This window comes from Salvelinus namaycush, chromosome 1 (genome assembly GCF_016432855.1).
Source record: "Salvelinus namaycush isolate Seneca chromosome 1, SaNama_1.0, whole genome shotgun sequence".
NCBI lineage: Eukaryota > Metazoa > Chordata > Actinopteri > Salmoniformes > Salmonidae > Salvelinus > Salvelinus namaycush.
Window position 1 is genome coordinate 35,140,208 of NC_052307.1, and position 23,558 is coordinate 35,163,765.

Below are 23,558 nucleotides of genomic sequence, written 5' to 3' on the forward strand. Positions count from 1 at the left end.
GTACAGATGAACGTGGTAGCTTCAGGCGTTTGGAAATTGCTCCCAAGGATGAACCAGACTTGTGGAGGTCTACAATTTTTTTTTCTGAGGTCTTGGCTGATTTCTTTTGATTTTCCCATGATGTCAAGTAAAGAGTTACTGAGTTAGAAGGTAGGCCACGAAATACATCCACAGGTACACCTCCAATTGACTCAAATGATGTCAATTAGCCTATATATCAGAAGCTTCTAAAGCCATGAAATAATTTTCTGGAATTTTCCAAGCTGTTTAAAGGCACAGTCAACTTAGTGTATGTAAACTTCTGACCCACTGGAATTGTGATACAGTGAATTATAAGTGAAATAATCCGTCTGTAAACAATTGTTGGAAAAATGACTTGTGTCTTGCACAAATTAGATATCCTAACTGACTTGCCAAAACTATAGTTTGTTAACAAGAAATTTGTGGAGTGGTTGAAAAACAAGTTTTAATGACCACCTAGGTGTATGTAAACTTCTGACTTCAACTGTATCAAGAGAGAGAGAGAGAGAGAGAGAGAGATAATATATATTTATATTTATAATAATATATATAAATAAATTACCAATAAATTTGTCATTTATTTTTCAGGTACAGTATGCAAATAACCCAAATGGCTAAGGATGCTAAACTCATGCTGCATTTCATCTGAAGCAAAGGCCAACTAATATCTTCATCCTCTTTATGGTATAGCTTTAGTGTCCAATAGGAAAATAACCACCTTTTGCTTCATATAAAAACAGGATATTGAACAGCATTCAGAGCACACATATACAGTGCAGTCTTATTCAGAATTAATAGTTAGAAATCTGTTGAGATTCAGAATCTGTTGGATCAAAAAAGAGAAGGATCAAAGTGTTCTGAAATCCGTGTATTTATCTGTTCCTACAAAACCTTCCCTTCAGGGCTTTCTATCCCCCTCTGCCTTATCCCCCCGTACAGAAGAAAACTAAATATTTTCTCAATACACACTTCCAAGCGGGCGAGACCACTGCAAGCTGTGCAGTCCATGAAAAACAAACCAAACAAACACAACAGCTGTATATTAGACAGAGCCGGTACAGGTTTTCACTCCTCCCTTGTACTTAATTGATGAATTAAGGTCACTAATTAGTAAGGAACTCCCCTCACATTGTTGTCTAGGGGTGAATAAAAAAATACAAACAGCAGACACTAGGTTTTCCATGGAATGAGTTTGACAGCCCCGCTATAAGGGTTTTTAATCTACTACGCGTAAACCATACAGTGCTGCATCCAGGTTCAGATGGTACATTTGCTGGGATCATATACCGTAATGGATCCTGAAGTGTGCAGCAGCAAGCCTTCCCATTAGATGTAATGATGCTAAAACCCAAGGTTATAAACTTCAGAATGTGCTTTCTCAAAATGATTTCACAATTAACTCGAATGAATGCAGCACTTAACCAAATCCAGAGAAAATATATTCCAGCATTATGCTGTTGTGGTTCTAGGGAAATGACATTCAAACTATTCTGCTCACTCATTGCCTGCTGGAGCTTGGAGACCGGACAGAAATGTTCAATATAAGCTGGCGACGGTGCTCGGAGAAAGTGATTAGCCATTTGGGATATTACGGGACATAAGAATACTAATGGTGAATTAACCTTTATTCAGAGCTACCCGAGTCAAAAACAGCATTAGCAGAGGCGGAAATTGGACAGCTCAGTGTGCTAACGATTAACCTTAGACTAAAGAAGCATGTAGCAACAGTATATGGGTCAGTGATTATGCACACATATTACCATACAACTAACCATGTCTATGGGAGTTCAACAAAAAGGGCATAATCATTTATACAGTCATACTTCATCACACACATACCATAAAAGGAGAGGGAATCTAGAGTAAAGCTATCCTGAATATAAGCTGCTCTAGCAGTGGCTGTGGTTGGATGTGTGCGCCCAGAGGGCGTCAAGCACCATTTTATTTTCTGAGGGGGCTCACTGATGTCCAAATGAAACTGAGGGGGCCGCCTCTAGTTGGGGTAAATGCTCTTCCCTATATAGTGCAGTACTACGACCAAAAGTCGGTTGAAAGTAGTGCACTATATAGGAATAGGAATAGTGTGTCATTCAGGACGCAGCCAGAGTGAGGTGTTATTGGCTGAAGGCTGAAAGGCTGAAACAACAGAGCTGCAGATCCTGGGGTTTTGTGTTTTGTGTTATTGGCTGAAGGCGGAAAGGCTGAAACAACAGTTTCCTTGGAGACGGGAGGATTAACAGAGGCACCCGGCCACTTCAATAATGTTCATTATGTAGAAATCAATAAGCTCAGGCTTCCTGATGCACTGGTGGATTTGTCTTCCGGACATTTTCTGCCTTCCAAATGGTACCCTATTTCCTATATAGTGCACTACTTTTGACCAGAGCCCTATGGGTGTAGTGCGCACAAAAGTAGTTCTCAATAAATCCATTAATTTCAGCAGCTAGCATATTTAAGTGTGCAGAAGCTAGCATCTCCAACCTACACATACTGTAGATTGTCCTGTCATTCTGCAGGAGAATGGAGGTGTTATATATTAAATCATTCATGTGTTTACTGTATGTGAAGTGGGGTATGGGTTTAGTACAGTGGCTAGAATCTCAATTTCTCATCATGTAATACAGGACAAGTTGTTTTTGTAAACAACAGAACTAAAAGCCCCTCTGGATGTAGGTTAAACATGTTGAAATGTGGATTTGGTGAGAGTGAATGACAGACAAAATGAAAATGCAGAGAGATCAACACGTCTGGAGAATGTTCCATTTTGAGAGGCAGCCTACAGTATGGGTTAGTCCCAAATGGCACCCTATTTTCAATATAGTCCAATATAGCCTATGAGCCGTGGTCAAAAGTAGTGCCGTAAATGGGGAATAGGGTTACATTTGGGATGCACACTATGGCTGGGGTCTCTCTGGTCTTCTGTCTCTGACTGAGGCTGGGGTCTGTCTGTCTGTCTGTGGCTCTAGCTGTATTTGTTGGGTGACAGTGCGATTGATTGCTCTGTCTGGCCTCCCTCGGTTGGGAGAGGAGCATCCTCTGTTCCGAACCATTGGCCACAGATGGCGTGGTTAATGACTGAATCTGTCAGTGACAGACAGGGAGGCATGAGGGGAAATAGCAGACACAGCAGAACAGAGTTTTATCTAACCACTATTTTGCAGTATCAGCAATCAGCATACGTTATACCAAATAAATCAAAATGTTATATAAAGTAACCAAGGTTTTATGAAGGAAGGAGCGAGACACAGCTCACTCTATGAGGAATAACGCTTCCGTCCCCTAGTAACCTCCTTACTAACATGACCCAGTAGGCTACTGTACTGCTGATTCCCTGCTGTCTCTAAATACCACAGCAGAGCACTGAGCACTTCCTCAGTTTAAGGAAATCAAGCAGAAACAAAACATAATGCCACTGATTGTAAAACCTTGATTGCAGTATACTCTACTTCCCGCACCAGGGTTACAGTAGCTCCCTGAAGCTGCAGGCTGAGGAGGTGGTTATGTCACCAACATCATGACAGAAGAGGAGAAGGAGGTTGAGGAGGAGGGGAGAAGGACAAAGAGGACAAAGCAAGGGGGAGGAGGAAGAAGGGGGCGAGAAGGGGGACAAGGAGGAGGAGAGGGGTTCAGGCCTGTAATGGTTGATGGAGGCTGCAGAGACATGCCTCACCCTGCTTGGAAGCAACCACTTCTCTCCCTCCCTCTAGGTCTCCACCACCAGATTATTTATGCAACTTGAATGCGTACCCTTATTAAACATGCTCACCCTTATTAAACATCAAAGGATAATCATCATACTAAACAGGCACAAAAGCCTTATCTTTAAAGGGATGCCCTAATGCACATATTAAATGCAGAATAATTCCTGCCACATAGTGGGACACAAGGTCTGATCATGGAATACCGGGAATATTAACTGGATTGTCCAATTTTGAGTAACACGTGGTCCATGTGTACAACACATCCATGTGTGAATTCTACAAAACAACACGTATCAGGGTTAAACACACGTCACTCGTGGACCAAAAAGCTTTAAAGCTAGTCAGCTGCTTTGTTTGTCATTTTCCTTTTAACATTGTTTTTCTTTGAGACTAGGGTCCTTTCAGTACCACACACAATTTGACCTGACTCCTGGGGTCAGTTACGGCCGAGGGCCAGGCAGCGTGAATGCCGATGGATGATGATGTGCGGTGAAAGGGTGACACAGCATGCCTCTCTGCTGCTCTGCCCTCATACCCTGAGTGTGGACTCACTGGGAGAAAGGGGGGTCATAGTTTATTTGGAATGTCCGGATGGTCCATCTGTTGATAAGCAACTGCTTGCTAAGGTTACAGTTAGGGTTAGGTTTAGAATAAGGGTAATGGTTAAAGGTTAGAGTTAGTAGATAGTTGAAATGTTACTGATAGTCTGTAGAGCATTTACAAATGGACCATCCAAATAAAGTGTTATCGAAAGGGGGCTGAATGGAGGATAAGACGAGAGTAGGAGGAGGAAAGCAGAGTGTTCCCAGAACAGAAAGCGCTGAAGGAAAAACAAGCCTGAGCTTCCAGGGTGACTGACTGGGACTGGGCCTAGATATGTTTCAGCTTTATGTGCTGCATTTTGTACAACTCTTTGGCTACATATAGAACTGACAAAGAAACAGTTACACACACAAACACACCCACACAGACAGAGACTCAGGCGAGGACTGCTACGATGAGCATTGTGGCAGTTTCAGGCCTTGGCATCTCTTTTCTATTAACACAAACCATGTATTGAATCAGTCTGACTCTCCACTAACTAACAATAGTGGGCTATTGCACAGACTCAAACAAAAAGCACAGAGGGCTTTACACTAAGCTAAAGTAAAAGGGTTGGTCAAGGATATCTGAATTAACAGACAAATTTAAAAAAAACGTACCATCAGTATAGATATTCTCAAGAGAAAGGATACCCCAAATAAACAAAGTTGATAATTTTTCTATTCACCTCCTGCATCCTCTCTGGATATCCAGGTCTCAGGTGTTGCATAAGGGGGAGTGATCTGATTAAATAAAAGTGTGGTTATTTTTTCTAATCCTAATTTCCCTCATGGCCAGCTTTCATTATTCTCTCAACTGTCAATTTGTAAACAGATTTGCGGCACGGGGAGCAGCTGCTGTGGTTTACAATATCGTCCAGACTTTCCTCAACCCTGAGGTGCTGCAGCAGACGATGATTGTATCTAATCAAAACACCCACGGACAAAAAAATGATAAAATTAGATTCTTCACCAGTCCACACACACGAGCTGCAGCTCCTCTCTCTGTTTTAGCAAGCTAGGTGAGCTGGTATCCCACAGTCTACCTGTGGCTTTCTGCCTTTCTGCCTGCCTACTTGTTTGCTTGTCAAAGCTAGCACCTTTGTGTGTGAGGACAAGCACATCTGTCGTAACATACATCTGTGTGGTAAACATCTCTGTCACATCTGTCACTGGAAATCTCATCGGATTATCTGATGTCATCACACAGGGAAACAAAATGCAGCTGCTTAGTCTGTAAATGAGAATGAGTTAGAGAGAGAGACTTTATCCATTTCACTTGCTTTGGCAATGTAAACATATGTTTCCCATGCCAATAAATTAAGAGAGAGAGAGAGAGAGAGAGAGAGAGAGAGAGAGAGAGAGAGAGAGAGAGAGAGAGAGAGAGAGAGAGAGAGAGAGAGAGAGAGAGAGAGAGAGAGAGAGAGAGAGAGAGAGAGAGAGAGAGAGAGAGAGAGAGAGAGAGAGAGAGAGAGAGAGGGGAAGAAATAGAGAGAGAAAAAGAGTTAGAGAGAGAGAGAGAGAGACAGAGAGAGACAGAGAGAGAGAGGAAGCTACCTTTTGCTGTGATGGCAGGCTGCTCCCCCAGCAGCAGCTTTAGTCTCTTGGCGTGGATTTTGCCTTGGTAATGTGACTGTGCCACCACTGCTGAGGTGAAGGACATGTTACACAGTGTGCAACACTTGTTCTTGTCCACGTCTCCCTCCTCACTGCCCTGCAAGGAACACACACACACACACACACACACACACACACACACACACACACACACACACACACACACACACACACACACACACACACACACACACACACACACACACACACACACACACACACACACACACACACACACACACACAGAGGTTCAGTAAAAAAAGGCTATCAGCCAACAAATAGTAAAAAAAAAAAAAATCTCTCCTGCATGGAGGAAGATGTTGTTTCTTTTTCACACAAAGCTTTGCTGCACAGAATCAGACATTTTAGGGATAAATGGACACCTGAATATAACAAAAAATGCCACGATTCATCAATGCGTGGTGTGTATGTATACACTGTGTGTGGTGTACAGTACAAACCAGCCCCAGCAAATACTTTCCAAACCCTGTAGGTTAGAGCCGCATGGTGCTTAGGGGCCAGCTGTACACTGAGCACATCAGTAAGCTCTATACGCCACAGTTCCAGGGGACAGAAGCAATCTACACTCCTCGTGGGCTTGATCATTTGGTTCCTGGTGGGATGCAAATGGAGGTAATTCAGCAGTTGTATGGAGTAATACAAAAGTGGGGAGTGATGGGATGAGGACCGCTCCCTGAGACTCCATCTGTGCTGCCCGCCTGCTGCAGAAACACATTATCCTGACAGAGAGAGGGGGGAATCAGAGGGGGCAGAGAGAGAGAGAGAGAGGGGGGAGAGAGAGAGAGTGGAGGAAGACAGATACAGTAAGTAAAGACAGAGCGAGAGAGAGAGGTGAAGAAAGAGATATATTGAGAAAGAGAGTGAAAGGGATAGAGTGAGAACGAGAGAGAACGAGAGAGCTAAATACACCTGGCTGCCAGGAGACAGACGCAGCCATTTCTACCATGAAACTACCCCCACCAGGGAGGGTCATTGGCAGACTGATTAAAAACCATTAAAACTTCAGACCAAAATCATTCCTATTTAAGTTGACTTCAGCTCATTGTATTGTGACGTATTATTTTCACAATTCAACAGTCACAAACATATTTAAAAAAATGTTTTGCTGGCTGGAATCAAGCCGTTTACATTTTAGACACAAAAGCATTACTCATATACATTTCCCTCATATAGTACATTCACAGCACTGCACTGAAAGGAATTTTAAAGAGCCATATGAGGGATGAGCCCATCTATGACTAAAATGCAACGCTTGTTTGCATGTATTCTCCTCCACTTCAATCTCCCAGTGGAGATAGTGGGTAGTGATCTTGCTACAGCGCAGCACACTGTGACACAACGCTGTGCTTTAAGGCACAGTCACACATTACATGACATCAACACACATCTCCAGTTCTCCTCTATAGATAGCCAGAACAGATTCCTGATGTAGGAAAGCTAGGCCTAAGGTCTGCTGGCTTGCAAGAGACAGTATGTGGATGTGCCCCAAATTTTGACCAGGGCTCTGGTCCTAATAAGTGCACCATAAAGGGAATCGGGTGTCATTTTGGATGCAAATGTCATCTACACCTAGGGTCTGCTGCCTACACCTAGGGTCTGCTGCCTACACCTAAGGTATGCTGCCTACACCTAGGGTCTGCTGCCTACACCTAAGGTATGCTGCCTACACCTAGGGTCTGCTGCCTACACCTAGGGTCTGCTGCCTACACCTAGGGTCTTCTGCCTACACATAGGGTCTGCTGCCTACACCTAAGGTATGCTGCCTACACCTAGGGTCTGCTGCCTACACCTAAGGTATGCTGCCTACACCTAGGGTTTGCTGCCTACACCTAGGGTCTTCTGCCTACACATAGGGTCTGCTGCCTACACATAGGGTCTGCTGTCTACACCTAGGGTCTGCTGTCTACACCTAGGGTCTGCTGTCTACACCTAGGGTCTGCTGTCTACACCTAGGGTCTTCTGCCTACACATAGGGTCTTCTGCCTACACATAGGGTCTGCTGTCTACACCTAGGGTCTTCTGTCTACACCTAGGGTCTGCTGTCTACACCTAGGGTCTGCTGTCTACACCTAAGGTATGCTGCCTACACCTAAGGTATGCTGCCTACACCTAGGGTCTTCTGCCTACACATAGGGTCTGCTGCCTACACCTAGGGTCTGCTGTCTACACCTAGGGTCTGCTGTCTACACCTAGGGTCTGCTGCCTACACCTAGGGTCTGCTGTCTACACCTAGGGTCTGCTGTCTACACATAGGGTCTGCTGCCTACACCTAGGGTCTGCTGCCTACACCTAGGGTCTGCTGCCTACACCTAGGGTCTGCTGTCTACACCTAGGGTCTGCTGTCTACACCTAGGGTCTGCTGTCTACACCTAGGGTCTGCTGTCTACACCTAGGGTCTTCTGCCTACACATAGGGTCTGCTGCCTACACCTAGGGTCTTCTGTCTACACCTAGGGTCTGCTGCCTACACCTAAGGTATGCTGTCTACACCTAGGGTCTTCTGCCTACACATAGGGTCTGCTGCCTACACCTAGGGTCTGCTGCCTACACCTAGGGTCTGCTGCCTACACCTAGGGTCTGCTGCCTACACCCAGGGTCTGCTGTCTACACCTGCTGCCTACATCTTCTCAGAGACAGAACTGTTAATCTGGACTAGATCCTTCCTTTCTGTCTGGATAATAAGGGAGAGTAAAAATGGCAGACTACTACCACTCCCACAGACTGAGTGCTGATAGGAGAGCAGCCTGAGTGGAGAGAGAGAGAGAGGCATCCTGGATACTGCACTGTGAGTCACTCAATGACACACACACAGATACACAGCACCCCTGCCTCCTCCTGCCCTTTAGCATGTCCTTCAGTGCTTCTCTCTCTCGGACAGGCACACGTACGTATGTACGCATGCACACACAGACGCGCACACACAAGTACGCACGCACACACACACATTTCCCTTACCTAGCTCACCCGAACAGTTAATGCAGAGCAGGCTCTCTCTTATCATGTCATACCTCATACCATAAATAATGAAAATAAATGGGAAAATGAGACCAAAATATAACAGGAAAGGAACCTTCATAAAATCTGAGCCAATCATCATTTCATGGTTAATTAATACAAGATAAATGAGAGTGGGTAATTGGAGAGACAATTGCAGAGAATCTAATTAACGCTGAGGTAACTGCACACTGTTTCTGTCCTGCCAGCCAGGTTGCATGGTGTTAATACTTAGTCATAAGGTAGAATCGCCTGTAAAGAGGGAAGTATTACCATCTGCATTTACATATGAAACCAATAGTTATAGAAAGGGATAGGCTTACCATCTACATTTACATATGAAACCAATAGTTATAGGAAGGGTTAGGCTTACCATCTACATTTACATATGAAACCAATAGTTATAGAAAGGGTTAGGCTTACCATCTACATTTAGATATGAAACCAATAGTTATAGGAAGGGTTAGGCTTACCATCTACATTTACATATGAAACCAATAGTTATAGGAAGGGTTAGGCTTACCATCTACATTTACATATGAAACCAATAGTTATAGGAAGGGTTAGGCTTACCATCTACATTTACATATGAAACCAATAGTTATAGAAAGGGTTAGGCTTACCATCTACATTTACATATGAAACCAATAGTTATAGAAAGGGTTAGGCTTACCATCTACATTTACATATGAAACCAATAGTTATAGAAAGGGATAGGCTTAGGATAGGCTTAGCATCGTCACCCGGCACAGCCAGAAGAGGACTGGCCACCCCTCATAGCCTGGTTCCTCTCTAGGTTTCATCCTAGGTTTTGGCCTTTCTAGGGAGTTTTTCCTAGCCACCGTGCTTCTACACCTGCATTGCTTGCTGTTTGGTGTTTTAGACTGGGTTTCTGTTAAGCACTTTGTGACATCAGCTGATATAAGAAGGGCTTTATAAATACATTTGATTGATTGATTTGCATTTACATATGAAACCAATAGTTATAGGAAGGGATAGGCTTAGAATTTTCATTTACATATGAAACCAATAGTTACAGGAAGGGTTAGGCTTAGCATTTACATATAAGTAATTAATGTAGCAGCGCATGTCACGTTCGTCATAAGGAGTAGACCAAGATGCCGCGTGGTATGTTTCCATCCTTTATTATGGAATAGAAAACCTCAAAGAACAAAACAAACAAACAAACCGCTATAATAATGCTCACAGGCAACTAAACATAGACAAGAACCCACAAAGCACAATGGGAAAATGGCTACCTAAATATGATCCCCAATCAGAGACAACGATAAACAGCTGCCTCTGATTGGGAACCATACTAGGCCAGCATAGAAATATAATTCACCTAGATAACCCACCCTTAAATCACACCCCGACCTAACCAACATAGAGAATAAAAGCTCTCTATGGTCAGGGCGTGACAGCGCAATAAATCCTTCTTATGAAACCATTACATATAGGCGGCGAGAATATGTGTAAAGCTCAGCAATGAAGGATTTATAATTTCGGTTTTGATTTTCTTTAAAAAAGAAATGCTTTATGTGGGTTCAACGTTGTAGCAACACAGAATAAAACAATTGATGGTCGTGACTGTCCGTTACTATTACTATTAGAATCTAACCATCATTTATTCACATTACTTTACTTGAACAAAATATTTTGGTTATGTATATTACATACTTGTTTTTAGTATCATATATGATGATGTCTACTTTTCTATTAATAAAACCCCAATGATGTAGGGACTGCCCATTACTGCATATCACTTATTAATAAACCATCCCTTATTCACATTACTTTACTTTAAGGAAATATTTAAGTCGTTGTGTATATTTTTTTATTTGATTTGGTTTGACTTATTGTTTTATTCCAAGTGACTGACTGATCTACAAATCACCTTTCATCATAAATAACAACTAATTATTTGTAGATCAGTCAGTCTGTCACGTTCCTGACCTTGTTTTCCTTTTGTTAGTTGTGTTTAGTGGGTCAGGACGTGAGCTGGGTGGGCAGTCTGTGTTGTTTGTTCTATGTTAAGTGTCAGTGTTAATTGACCTTGTATGGCTCTCAATCAGAGGCAGGTGGTTGACGTTTTCCTCTGATTGAGAACCATATATAGGTAGGTTGTTTCACATTGTTTGTTGTGGGTGGTTGTCTTCCGTGTCTGTGTATGTTGCACCACACGGGACTGTTTCGTTTTGTCGTTCGTGTATGTAGTCTGTTCCTGTTCGTGCGTTCTTCGTATTTTGTAAGTTCTCAAGTCCAGGTCTGTCTACATCGTTTATTTGTTTTGTAGTTGGTTGAAGTGTTTTCGTGTTTCGTCTTTACTTTAATAAACATCATTATGTCCACATTCCACGCTGCATATTGGTCTGATCCTTCTCGCCTCTCCTCCTCGTCCGAGGAGGAGGATTACGACGACCGTAACAGAACCACCCACCAATCTCGGACCAAGCAGCGTAGCAACGGGCAGCAGCAGCGGGACCAGGAGAAATGGACATGGGAGGACGAGCTGGACGGAAAAGGACCCTGGGCAGAGCCATAGGAGTATCGCCGCCCTAAAGCAGAGCTGGAGGCAGCAAAAGCAGAGAGGCGGCGTTTTGAGGAGCTAGCTCGGCAGCAGGAGCCGGATCTGGGTTACACCACTTGGGAGGAAATAGACAGGTGGTCGGTTGACCCAGGGAGAGTGCCGGAGCCCGCCTGGGATTCGATGGAGCAATGTGCAGAGGGATACCGGCGAATGAGGTTAGCACGACGACGCGGTAAGAAGCCCGTGAAGAAACCCCAAAAATGTCTTGGGGGGGGGGCTAAAGGATAGTGTGGCGAAGTCAGGTGGGAGACCTGCACCCACTTCCCATGCTTACCGTGGAGAGCGGGAGTACGGGCAGACACCGTGTTATGCGGAAGAGCGCACGGTGTCTCCTGTACGTGTGCATAGCCCGGTGCGGGTTATTCCACCTCCCCGCACTGGCCGGGCTAGATTGAGCATTGAGCCAAGTGCCATGAAGCCGGCTCTACATATCTGGCCTCCAGTACGTCTCCTCGGGCCGGCATACATGGCACCAGCCTTACGCATGGTGTCCCCGGTTCTCCTACATAGCCCGGTGCGGGTTATTCCACCTCCCCGCACTGGTCGGGCGATGGGGAGCATACAACCAGGTAAGGTTGGGCAGGCTCAGTGCTCAAGGGAGCCAGTACGCCTGCATGGTCCGGTATATCCGGCGCCACCTCCCCGCCCCAGCCCAGTACCACCAGTGCCTACACCACGCACCAAGCCTCCTGTGCGTCTCCAGAGCCCTGTTCCTCCTCCACGCACTAGCCCTATGGTGCGTGTCTCCAGCCCAGTACCACCAGTGCCTACACCACGCACCAAGCCTCCTGTGTGTCTCCAGAGTCCTGTACGCACTGTTCCTTCTCCCCGTACTCGCCCTGATGTGCGTGCCCTTAGCCCGGTACCACCAGTGCCGGTACCACGCACCAGGCCTATAGTACGCCTTGAGAGTCCAGTGTGCCCCGTTGTTGTTCCCCGCACTAGCCTGATGGTGCGTGTCCTTAGCCCGGTACCTCCAGTTCCGGTACCACGCACCAGGCCTACAGTGCGTCTCAGCCGGCCAGAGTCTGCCGTCTGCCCAGCGGCGCCTGAACTGCCCGTCTGCCCAGCGGCGCCTGAACTGCCCGTCTGCCCAACGCCGTCTGAACTGCCCGTCTGCCCAACGGCGCCTGAACTGCCCGTCTGCCCAACGCCGTCTGAACTGTCCGTCTGCCAAGCGCCGCATGAACTGCCCGTCTGTACTGAGCCTTCAAAGCCGCCCGTCTGTACTGAGCCTGCAAAGCCGCCCGTCTGCCATGAGCCTTCAGAGCCGTCCGCCAGACAGGAGCCGCTAGAGCCGTCCGCCAGACAGGAGCCGCTAGAGCCTTCCGCCAGACAGGAGCCGCTAGAGCCTTCCGCCAGACAGGAGCAGCCGGAGCCTTCCGCCAGACAGGAGCAGCCAGAGCCGTCCGCCAGCCAGGATAAGCCAGAGCCGTCCGCCAGCCATGACCAGCCAGAGCCGTCAGCCAGCCATGACCAGCCAGAGCCGTCAGCCAGCCATGACCAGCCAGAGCCGTCAGCCAGCCATGACCAGCCAGAGCCGTCAGCCAGCCATGACCAGCCAGAGCCGTCAGCCAGCCATGACCAGCCAGAGCCGTCAGCCAGCCATGACCAGCCAGAGCTGTCAGCCAGTCCGGAGCTGCCGTCCCTCAGTCCGGAGCTGCCGTCCCTCAGTCCGGAGCTGCCGTCCCTCAGTCCGGAGCTGTCGTCCCTCATCCCGGTGCTGTCCCTTATCCCGGTGCTGCCCCTTATCCCGGTGCTGCCCCTTATCCCGGTGATGCCCCTTATCCCGGTGCTGCCCCTTATCCCGGTGCTGCCCCTTATCCCGGTAATGCCCCTTATCCCGGTGATGCCCCTTAATTTAGGTGGGTTTATTTGGAGGGTGGTCATTGGGAGGGGGATACGGAAGCGGGGAGTGACTATGGTGGTGTGGGGACAGCGTCCGGAGCCGGAGCCGCCACCGTGGACAGATGCCCACCCAAACCCTCCCCTTGAGGTTGAGTTTTGCGGCCGGGGTCCGCATCTTGGGGGGGGGGGGGGGGGGTAATGTCACGTTCCTGACCTTGTTTTCCTTTTGTTAGTTGTGTTTAGTGGGTCAGGACGTGAGCTGGGTGGGCAGTCTGTGTTGTTTGTTCTATGTTAAGTGTCAGTGTTAATTGACCTTGTATGGCTCTCAATCAGAGGCAGGTGGTTGACGTTTTCCTCTGATTGAGAACCATATATAGGTAGGTTGTTTCACATTGTTTGTTGTGGGTGGTTGTCTTCCGTGTCTGTGTATGTTGCACCACACGGGACTGTTTCGTTTTGTCGTTCGTGTATGTAGTCTGTTCCTGTTCGTGCGTTCTTCGTATTTTGTAAGTTCTCAAGTCCAGGTCTGTCTACATCGTTTATTTGTTTTGTAGTTGGTTGAAGTGTTTTCGTGTTTCGTCTTTACTTTAATAAACATCATTATGTCCACATTCCACGCTGCATATTGGTCTGATCCTTCTCGCCTCTCCTCCTCGTCCGAGGAGGAGGATTACGACGACCGTTACACAGTCTATCACAATTTACCCATGATACATTGCGGTTTTGATCCTCTCGAACACGGCCAATGAGAACAGGCAGCTGTAGGCGCAATGGATTCTAGTCATTGTAGTTAATTACCACGTTTTCTGCATGTAACTATGATGAGTTGGACAACATGTCCCAGAGAGAAATCTATCTAGAGAAATGGCACAAACGGGGTGTTGAGCGCACAGAATATTTTTTTACTAAAAGGAATTCAAATAATTAAACTTGTTGGTCAATTAGTTACTTAAAAAACAAAAATGAACTGACATTTCAGGTTAATGCACAGCATTAGTTGATGAGAAAGAGAGGGAGAGAAAAATAAATAACGAGATAAAATGAGAAAAAATGAGAGACGTTGCATTTGAGCAGAAAGCAGCAGAAAGACTGAGTGCTTCATTCCCATTCATGTGAGGCATAATAAAATCATATTTCTGGTTTGCAGACAATATATTATCTTTGCTCTCAACGCCACATTTTCATCTCAGTTTAAGCGAAGCAGCAGCACATCCTTGCCCATATCCTTGCGCTACAAAAAAAGAAGAGATACAGTATTATGCATTACTGCACTGAAACATCATCCTGCAGCAATTGTGTTTCTTTTCTCCAGTGCTGCTGCATCAAAGTCACCACAACAGGTTTCATTGTCCAGTGAACCAGACTGTGTCTAGGTTCCCATTGATTTCCAGCAGAGAGTGTGTGTGTGCTTACGTGTGTGCATGCACGCTCCTAGAGACTCTGTAGGTCTGCATACAGTAGCTGATATGATGCTGGGGATAATTCTGTAGGCCAAGGAACACTCAATATTCTGTCTGTGTCCCAAATAGCACCCAATTCCCTTTATAGAGCACTACACAGCCTATATAGGGCATGGGTACTCAAGTACTATTTGAGAAGATCCATACACACACATTTCCTAGGTGGCAAAGGTCCGGATAGCGTAGTAACAAACCTCCACCTTGCAACCTATGCGACCCCAAACTGTTCACACCCCTCTTGTTGGCGGAGAGAACATTTAGCATATTTTAAGCTAATTTCCTGCAATTCTACGCATTCTTCCATGGCTTATGTGTGTTTATATGAAACCATGGGTCGAAGCCTGACCGCTCCGGTCTGCGGTCTGCCAGTTGATATAGGGAATAAGGTGCTATTTCGGACAAATGACTCTGGCGGATCTACCTCCAGGCACATTAGGGGGAAGTAGGACAGCAAGTGCAAGAGTAACCGACAAAAAGTTGGTCCTAATATAGACTGGGTCAATGCATTCTATTGCTGTCAGCTGAGGCCATGCAGGGAGGCAGGCAGGGAGGCAGGCAGGGAGGCAGGCAGGGAGGCACTGAGTGGTCCAGACATTGTAATCACTGCTGCTCTCTCTCGTCTCTCTCATACCCCCAAAAAACAGACAAAACTTTGACCTTCACATTAGACATCACACTCAAACGACATGAACTGTACTTTATTCCACCTGATATGTTTAAAGACCTCAATGAGAGGAGTATCATTGAAATATTGAGAACAAAGCACATTGTGGCCACAGAATACAGAACTGTTGCCCTATTCTATTTAAATAATAATCACATAGGACAATTAACATTTATTTTGCAAACTGAGAGGTGACATTTATCATCTTGTGCACTTTTATTTGAAATGGGTAACCAGTAGCAGCCTTTCTCACATCATTCATCTACTGTTTATTGTTTAATGAAGGGATTAAGGAATGAACAGCGGGTTTCATCTTCATCCAGGCTATTCTGAGTGTAAAGCAATTATAAACACAGCTAGCGTCATCTTGTCTTCACACCATGGATGGCCAAGTAGATGGAATGACTTTGAGGAGATTGTGATTGGCAGCTCTGCTTTTTGAGATTTGAGATTGCAAGCTGCGGTAGTGTACTGAGTACTGACTCTTACCGCAAAGTCAGCTAGTTTAATTAATTAGCCATAATATGCAGCATGAGTCTAAATGAAAATTACTTATGACTGTTTTAGAAAGTTACCCTGCATCCCAAATGGCTCCCTATTCCCAATATAGTGCACTACATTTGACTAGAGCCCTATAGGCCCTGACCAAAAGTAGTGCCCTCAATTGGGAATAGGGAGCCATTTGGGAAGCAACATCATAACTGTCATGGTTCCACCCGTCACCAGGGGACGACAGAGACCGTCCTAGAGACATTAATGACACTCGGGAGTGTCCTATTACTAATTATGATTTCCCTTTAAGAGAGGTGTTTTCTGTTTCCCTTTGCAGTAGCTTGATTTCGGTTCTAGTTCTAGTCCTAGTGTTTGTTGTTTTCCACTATCACTGTTATCCTTATGTTCTTGTTTTTCAAGAAAAGTATTTACGTTAATCCCAAATCATTGATTCCTTGTCGGGTCAATTCTCTGCACCTGGGTTCAACCTCAGCCCCTCACAGCAAGCTACTGCCCCAACATAGACCCAGCAGAGATCACCCAGATCTAAGAAGTTATAACCCACCAAGGAGTACTGTTGGGACGGCAGCAAGAACAACTCCCAAATCTCAGAAACCCTCCAGATACTTACCGATTCCCTCCAACCACAGCACGCTCCCAACCGAGGAGGAGTCAATGCACAAGTCTCATCGCCCATTGCTACAGGCGTCGCCGCAGTTCATCCAGGGCCCCTGCACCGGGAACCCAAGATCCCAGCCCCCGAGCGGTATGACGACCACCCAGGTGGATGTAAGCGTTTCCTCACTCAGTACTCTCTGGTGTTCGAGTTACAGTCCTCCTCATTCCACACCGACCGGGCCATGATCGCCTACATCACCTCTCTGCTCTCAGGCAGGGCCCTGGCATGGGCAACGGCTGTGTGGGAACAGCAGCCACCATCCTGCAGCTCCATATTAGCCTTCACTGCTGAGCTGCGTCGAGTCTTCGACCACCCAGTCGGCGGAGGAGAAGCAGCAAGCCGATTATTCAGACTCCGCCAGGGTGCCAGACCAGTGGCTGACTTTGTCATTGAGTTCAGCACCCTCGCCGCCGAGAGTGGGTGGAATACTGAGGCATTGGTAACCACTTTCCACCAGGGTCTGTCTAACTCCATCACGGATGAACTGGCAGCTAGAGAACTGGGAGAGGACCTCGAGTCCCTAATAACGCTGGCAATCAGGACTGACAACCGCATCCGAGAATGGGTGAGACAGCGGTCTTCTGACACCACTCCAGCATCCCGGTTTCCTGAGCACACCAAGCCCACGGAGCTCAGCATAGAGGAACCCTTGCAGTTGGGATGCACACGTCTGAGCCCACAGGAACGTGACAGGCGCATGTGCAAAGGCTGTTGCCTCTACTGCGGAGGTCTTAGTCATCTCTGTGCTGCATGCCTAGAGCTGACGGGAACCGCCAGGGCTCACCAGGACAAGGGGAGACCCTGACAAGCTGTGCAGATTCACACCAGCTACCCAGTCACTGTCTGTCACTACATGCAACCCTCCACTCGGACAACCGTTAGCACCAGATTCAAGTATTCTTGGACTCTGGGGCAGCGGATCATTTCATTGATCAAGACTTCGCCAAAGAATTACAAATCCCTTGCATGAATTGTCCCATCCCGCTGCAGATTCAAGCCCTTGATGGACGGCACATTGGTTCTGGCGAGGTGGAATATCAGACGAAGCCCATTCTACTGCAGGTTGGGGTGAACCACTCAGAGACTCTTAATTTTCTGTTGATATCTGCTCCCGAGAACCCTTTATCCTAGGGTACCCCTGGCTAGCGCTACATAACCCACTAGTTTCCTGGTCCATGGGACACCTACTAGACTGGGGTAAGGACTGCCAGACTAAATGTCTAAGACGTGTCCTCCTGCATCCATTGAAGACCAAGACTTCTCCGCTCTCCCTCCCAAATACTTTGACCTCCAGGAAGCCTTCAGTAAGAGGCAAGCTGCCACCCTTCCCCCTCATCGTCCATACGACTGTGCCATAGAACTGCTACCCGGATTCTCACCTCCCCGAGGCCGTCTGTACTCCCTCTTGACACCTGACGCAGCAGTCATGAGCAATTACATCCGCTGAAGGCAGGTTTCATTCGCCGCTCTAAATCCCCAGCTGGTGCAGGCTTCTTCTTTGGGTGTAAGAAGGATGGAGGCATGCGTCCTTGCATCGATTACAGAGGGCTGAACTGGATTACGATCAAGAATTGTTACCCCCTACCCTTGATGTCCTCTGCCTTGGAGTTGGTCCAAGGGGCCCAAATCTTCCCCAAACTGGACCTCCGCAACGCTTACAATCTGGTGAGAATCAGGGAGGGAGATGAGTGGAAAACTGCCTTTAACACCCCTAGTGGCCACTATGAGTATTTAGTCATGCCCTTCAGATTATCGAACTCACGGGCAGTATTTCAAGCATTGGTCAATGACACTCTTAGGGATATGTTGAATCGGTTCGTCTTTGTTTACCTCGATGACATCTTGATCTTCTCCAAAACCCTTCCGGAACACATACTGCATGTCCGCCAAGTCCTGAGATGCCCCCTGCAGAGTGAACTATACGTCAAGATAGAGAAGAGTGAGTTCCACATATCCCAAGTTTCCTTCCTATGTCACATTATCTCTACCTCAGGCATCCAAATGGACCCCGTAAAGATTGAGGCGGTCGCCGACTGGCCCTGTCCCAACTCACTCAAGCAGGTCCAGTGGTTTGCCAATTTTTACAGGCGTTTCATACGCAACTTTGGTGCGGTGGCAGCACCTCTCACGGTCCTAACCCGCAAGTCCCAGACCCGTTTTTCTGGTCCCCCGAGGCTGACGCGGCATTCATGGAGCTCAAGGGACGTTTCACCTCCGGACCCATCCTCGTTCATCCTGATCCTACTTGTCCCTTTGTGGTAGAGGTGGACACATCAGACACCGGAGCAGGGGCGGTCCTTTCACAGCGGAATGAGGAGGACAAGAAACTGCACCCAAGCTGTTCTCGCCAGCGGAACGCAACTACAATATAGGCAACCGGGAGCTCTTGGCAGTTGAGGGGTGGAGACACTGGTTGGAGGGGGCACCTCATCCTTTCGTGATCTGGACGGACTTGGTCTCCATTCAAGAAGCCAAGAGGTTGAACCGTCGCCAAGCTAGGTGGGCTCTGTTTTTTAACAGGTTTGATTTCACACTAGCCTATTGCCGGGGATCCAAGAATCAGAAAGCAGACACCCTGTCCCGCCAACACGATGTCTCTAACGAGAAGAGGGACCCCGAGCCCATCATCCCCAGCTCACGCATTGTGGCCCCTGTGATATGGAGTATTGAGACCACGGTTCAACAAGCCCAGACCCAAGAACCTGACCCCGGCGTGGGACCCACTAACAGACTTTACGTTCTGCGATCAGCCTGTTCCCCAGTACTACAATGGGGAGACTCCTCTAAATGAACTAGGCATCCAGAGGTTAATCGGACACTGGAGTTCCTGAGGTGGAAATTCTGGTGGCCCAACATGATCGAGGATGTTGGGCCACCAACATGTGAGATCCAAAGCAAGTCATGGATGTGAGATCCAAAGCAAGTCATTACGACAGAGACTGGCTGGGTTGCTCCAAACTCCGCCCATCCCCAGCCGGCCCTGGTCCCACCTGTCTGTAGACTTTATCACAGGGTTACCTCCATCCCAAGGGCTTACCACTATCCTGGTGGTCGTCGATCAGTTCTCCAAGGCAGCCCATTTCATCGCCTTACCCAAGTTGCCCTCAGCAAAGGAGACAGCTGATCTCATGATCACAGACTTCCTCAGGACATTGTCTCAGATCATGGGCCCCAGTTCATCGCACGGTATTGGAAGGCTGGAGAAAGTTCCTCGTCTGGGTGGAATATGCTCATAACACACTGCCGAACTTGTCCACTGGACTGTAGCCGTTCAAGTGTCAGTTCGGGTTCGTTTCCTGAACAAGAGGCCAAAGCGGGGGTGCCATCAGCCGAGGCGTTCATTCGACGATGTCGCTGCACATGAATCACTCGCACGTGATCCTCCTTGCTCCGCTCCTCTGCCCGACACCAACACCAGGTAAACCGTCACAAAGACCTCTTTGGCTCCTCCGACCAAGTCAATGGGCATGGCTGTCCACCCGTGATCTTCCCTTAAAGGTGGACTCGCGGAAGCTCGCTCCTCACTACATAGGACCATTAAAGATCCTGAGTAGCATCAACCCAGTTACCTATTGTCTCCAGCTTTCCAGGTCTATGAGGGTCTGTCCATCCTTCCTAGTCTCCCGTCTCAAGTCCCTTCTCCCCCCCACACCTGCCCCTCCACCCTCTTGAGTTGTGGATGGCCGCCCGGCCTACACTGTCCAGCGTCCGTTGGAGGCTCGTCGGGTCCAAGGCACCATGCAGTGCCTGGTGGACTGGGAGGGCTACGGTCCTGAGGAGCGGGAGTGGATGCCTGCAGGGACATCCTGGGTCCGGGACTTGCTCGGGACTTCAACCAACTATGTGGTGGTTGCCCTGGCTCTGCGGCAGGAGCCGCTCCTAAAAGGGGGGGTACTGTCATGGTTCCACCTGTCAACAGAGGGCGGCAGAGACCGTCATAGAGACATTAATGACACTCAGGTGTGTCCCTTTAAGAGAGGTGTGTTTTCTGTTTCCCTTTGCAGTAGCATGATTTCGGTTCCCTGTGTTCGTCCCCAGAGTGAGTTTTCTAGTCCTAGTAATTGTTGTTTTTCCAGTATCACTGTTATCATTATATTCTCGTTTTCAAGTAAAGTATTCACGTTAATCCCACATTCCTCGTCTGGTCCATTCTCTGCACCTGGGTTCAACCTCAGCCGCTCACAATAACACTTTCATTGGTAACGATGACGGTATTTCAGTAGCAATAGCACCCAAATGGACAATTTATAATTAATGTGGGAATGAGATTAGCCCTAATAAACACACATCACTTCTCATCATCATAAAACTGTATTATACTGAGAAAGCCTTGGCTGGTGATTATTACTATACTGCTTGGGTGTTTGAATATTTAATTGAGAATTCTTGAGCCGAGTGAAAATATTCACTGTAACGGATTACTGTTGTTAATACAGTAATTTATTGTTATCAACAGTTAACTACTGTGAAAGTACCTGTTCTGATACTGTAATTAATACAGTAAGTGTACTACAACCAGCTGCCTATAAGTCACTGTAAAATTAGTAACCTCTTAACAGTGTACTGAGAAAAACACAAATGGATCATACTGATGGATCAAGGATCCATTATAATCGTTGTAGTATCTCCATAAAGAGCACACCAAATAGTAGGGCTGCACTAAATGGAATGTTGTGTTTTACTCAAACCTTTGGTCATATTCTCATATTTCTGTTCTCCAAAAGGATGTAAAAAGTGAACAAAACAACAGGAACAATATCAAATTGATTATTCAAATTGCCATGGAACAGAAATGGGAAATACTGTTTCGCTGTGAAGATAGGAGAAAGCAGCATTATGCAGCATTTGTTTCAGCCTCATAATAGGTGAGGAGAGAGCACACGGCACCATCTTCTCTCTCTCACACACCTTGGCATGCTGTGAAATTGAGCCATGCAGCCATTTTCAGGCTTCCTTAGCTCTGGCAGTATGTTTGAAATGGTTCATTATCCTAAGACGTACCTCTGGGGTAGCACCTATTATTCTTCCCGACTCCATTGGTACTGTGGGGAGGGGTATTTGTGAATCACAACCTGGCAGTATTGGCTGCTGCCACACCATCATGGCCCAGCCATTGAAATTCAACACTCCCCAAGCAGCAGCTCAATAGACATTCAGAAGAGGAAAGCTGGAAGCACTTCAGAAAAGAAGAATGAAACAATGAGTTTCTTGTTGTTTCACCTTGTAAAGGGGATTAATATAAGCTGATGTCTGCAAGGCCAAGGAGAAGCGCAACGTTTGCCTTTCATTTTAATTTATCTTTCACAAAAAATATTTGAAATCATTACCTTCTCATTTCATCTAAAATTGAGAAACCTGGAGAAATATTACCCAAAAGTCATTGTATTTGATCTGATCTGTGCATGTTCTCATTTGCTCGACTTTCCTTTCTAACAAACCTTCAGGGGTATCATCCATCCATCCACTGCTTCAACACACTTTGCCTTGTGTTATCTCTGTTCTCATGTATAATTCTAACTGTGGTCAGTCTCAGCGCTGACACCCCAGCCAGCTATTTCCACGGCGCTCACAGTGCTCCATGACCACTCGTGCGTGAGGAGTGAAAGCAAACCCGCCAACATCCAGCTACAGATATCACATCCAACCCTCACTGGGTTACAGATCTCAGAAGTCAGTATCCACAGCCTTCTGGAGAAGTCTGTCTCCAGCTCTCTCTTAGCCAGCCTGGTCCCGTCATGTAGACTACCCTTTAGCCAGCTCTTCCTATCGTTGTCTCCATACATGTTTGGCAGCAACATGAATGAACACAGCGAGAAGTTGGCTAAAGCACAAACAAACTGGACCACCAGGCTAATGCGGCGCATGAAAATGATGATCAAACAGACGTTTGACACAACCACTAAGAGATAACCATTCGTACATGAGGTTCTGTTGACTTCTAGCCCACCTATAAGAAAACTAAGCAGTTTCACATCAAAACAGCCCGGCTGTAGTAAACTGGGACATCTAAGGGTGACATGAAAACAGCATAGGCAAGAGCACTAAGCAAAGACACTTTGAATGTCACTCACTCAGTGAGTGACATTCAGTCATTTGTATCTCTGTCACTCACTCAGTCATTTGTATTTCAACCATGCTTCCTCTCTGTAATGACAGTTAAGATTTGTTTGGAGAAAGCAGCTAAGGTGAATTGGGGATGGTGTTATGGGCTTTTTGTGATCACTATCCCTCTCTTGTAGAGGGGAGGGACCTTTATAGCCTCTCTCTATAGCCTCTCCTCCCCATCCTGTCTTCTGAAGCCAAGCCACGCCACAGATTAAGAGACGTGCAATCTGTTGGATACTGCTGAAGAAGAAGTCAAGGCAACCAAGCATAAGACTGCAGTCACTTCTTGTTCAAGTCAAGGCAGTTCCCTACAGTACACCTATGCCATCTGCAATCAGCAGCCTGTGTTTGGTGGTTCTCCGCTCTGCTCCTCCCCGCAATCTCATGTAAGGAAGGAAGAACTCACAGGCCCAATCATATGGAAATAGACAGTCATCAACTGACACACATAGCCACTGGCACTGCATTGGTGTTAAGTATTATTTTGGAGACCTACACATCAAACCGAAGTATTTTTTGCCAAAACAAGTCATTAATTGAGGCAAAAATCAGGTACAACTAAACCTGAAAGCAATGCCTGTCCTTATTTCTTCTCTTAAAGCTGCAATATGTAACTTTTTGGGCAAACCGAGCAAATTCACATAGAAATGTGAGTTTTAGATCTGTCACGCCCTGACCATAGAGAGCCCTCGGTTCTCTATGATGTTTAGGTCAGAGCGTGACTGGGGGAGTTATCTAGTTTATAGATTTCTAGGTTGGTGGTTTGTGGTTTGTGTGGTTCCCAAT

General features: G+C 46.8%; 1 protein-coding gene across 1 annotated transcript in view; it reads right to left on the minus strand.

The window, feature by feature from the left end:
• Positions 1-23,558, minus strand: part of zmat4a (zinc finger, matrin-type 4a) — a 100,093-nt gene that overhangs the window by 35,870 nt on the left and 40,665 nt on the right. Inside the window, exon 3 of the mRNA XM_038998365.1 lies at positions 5,861-6,017. Coding sequence (XP_038854293.1) covers positions 5,861-6,017 — 157 coding nt within the window. The remainder of the gene's footprint in view (positions 1-5,860; positions 6,018-23,558) is intronic.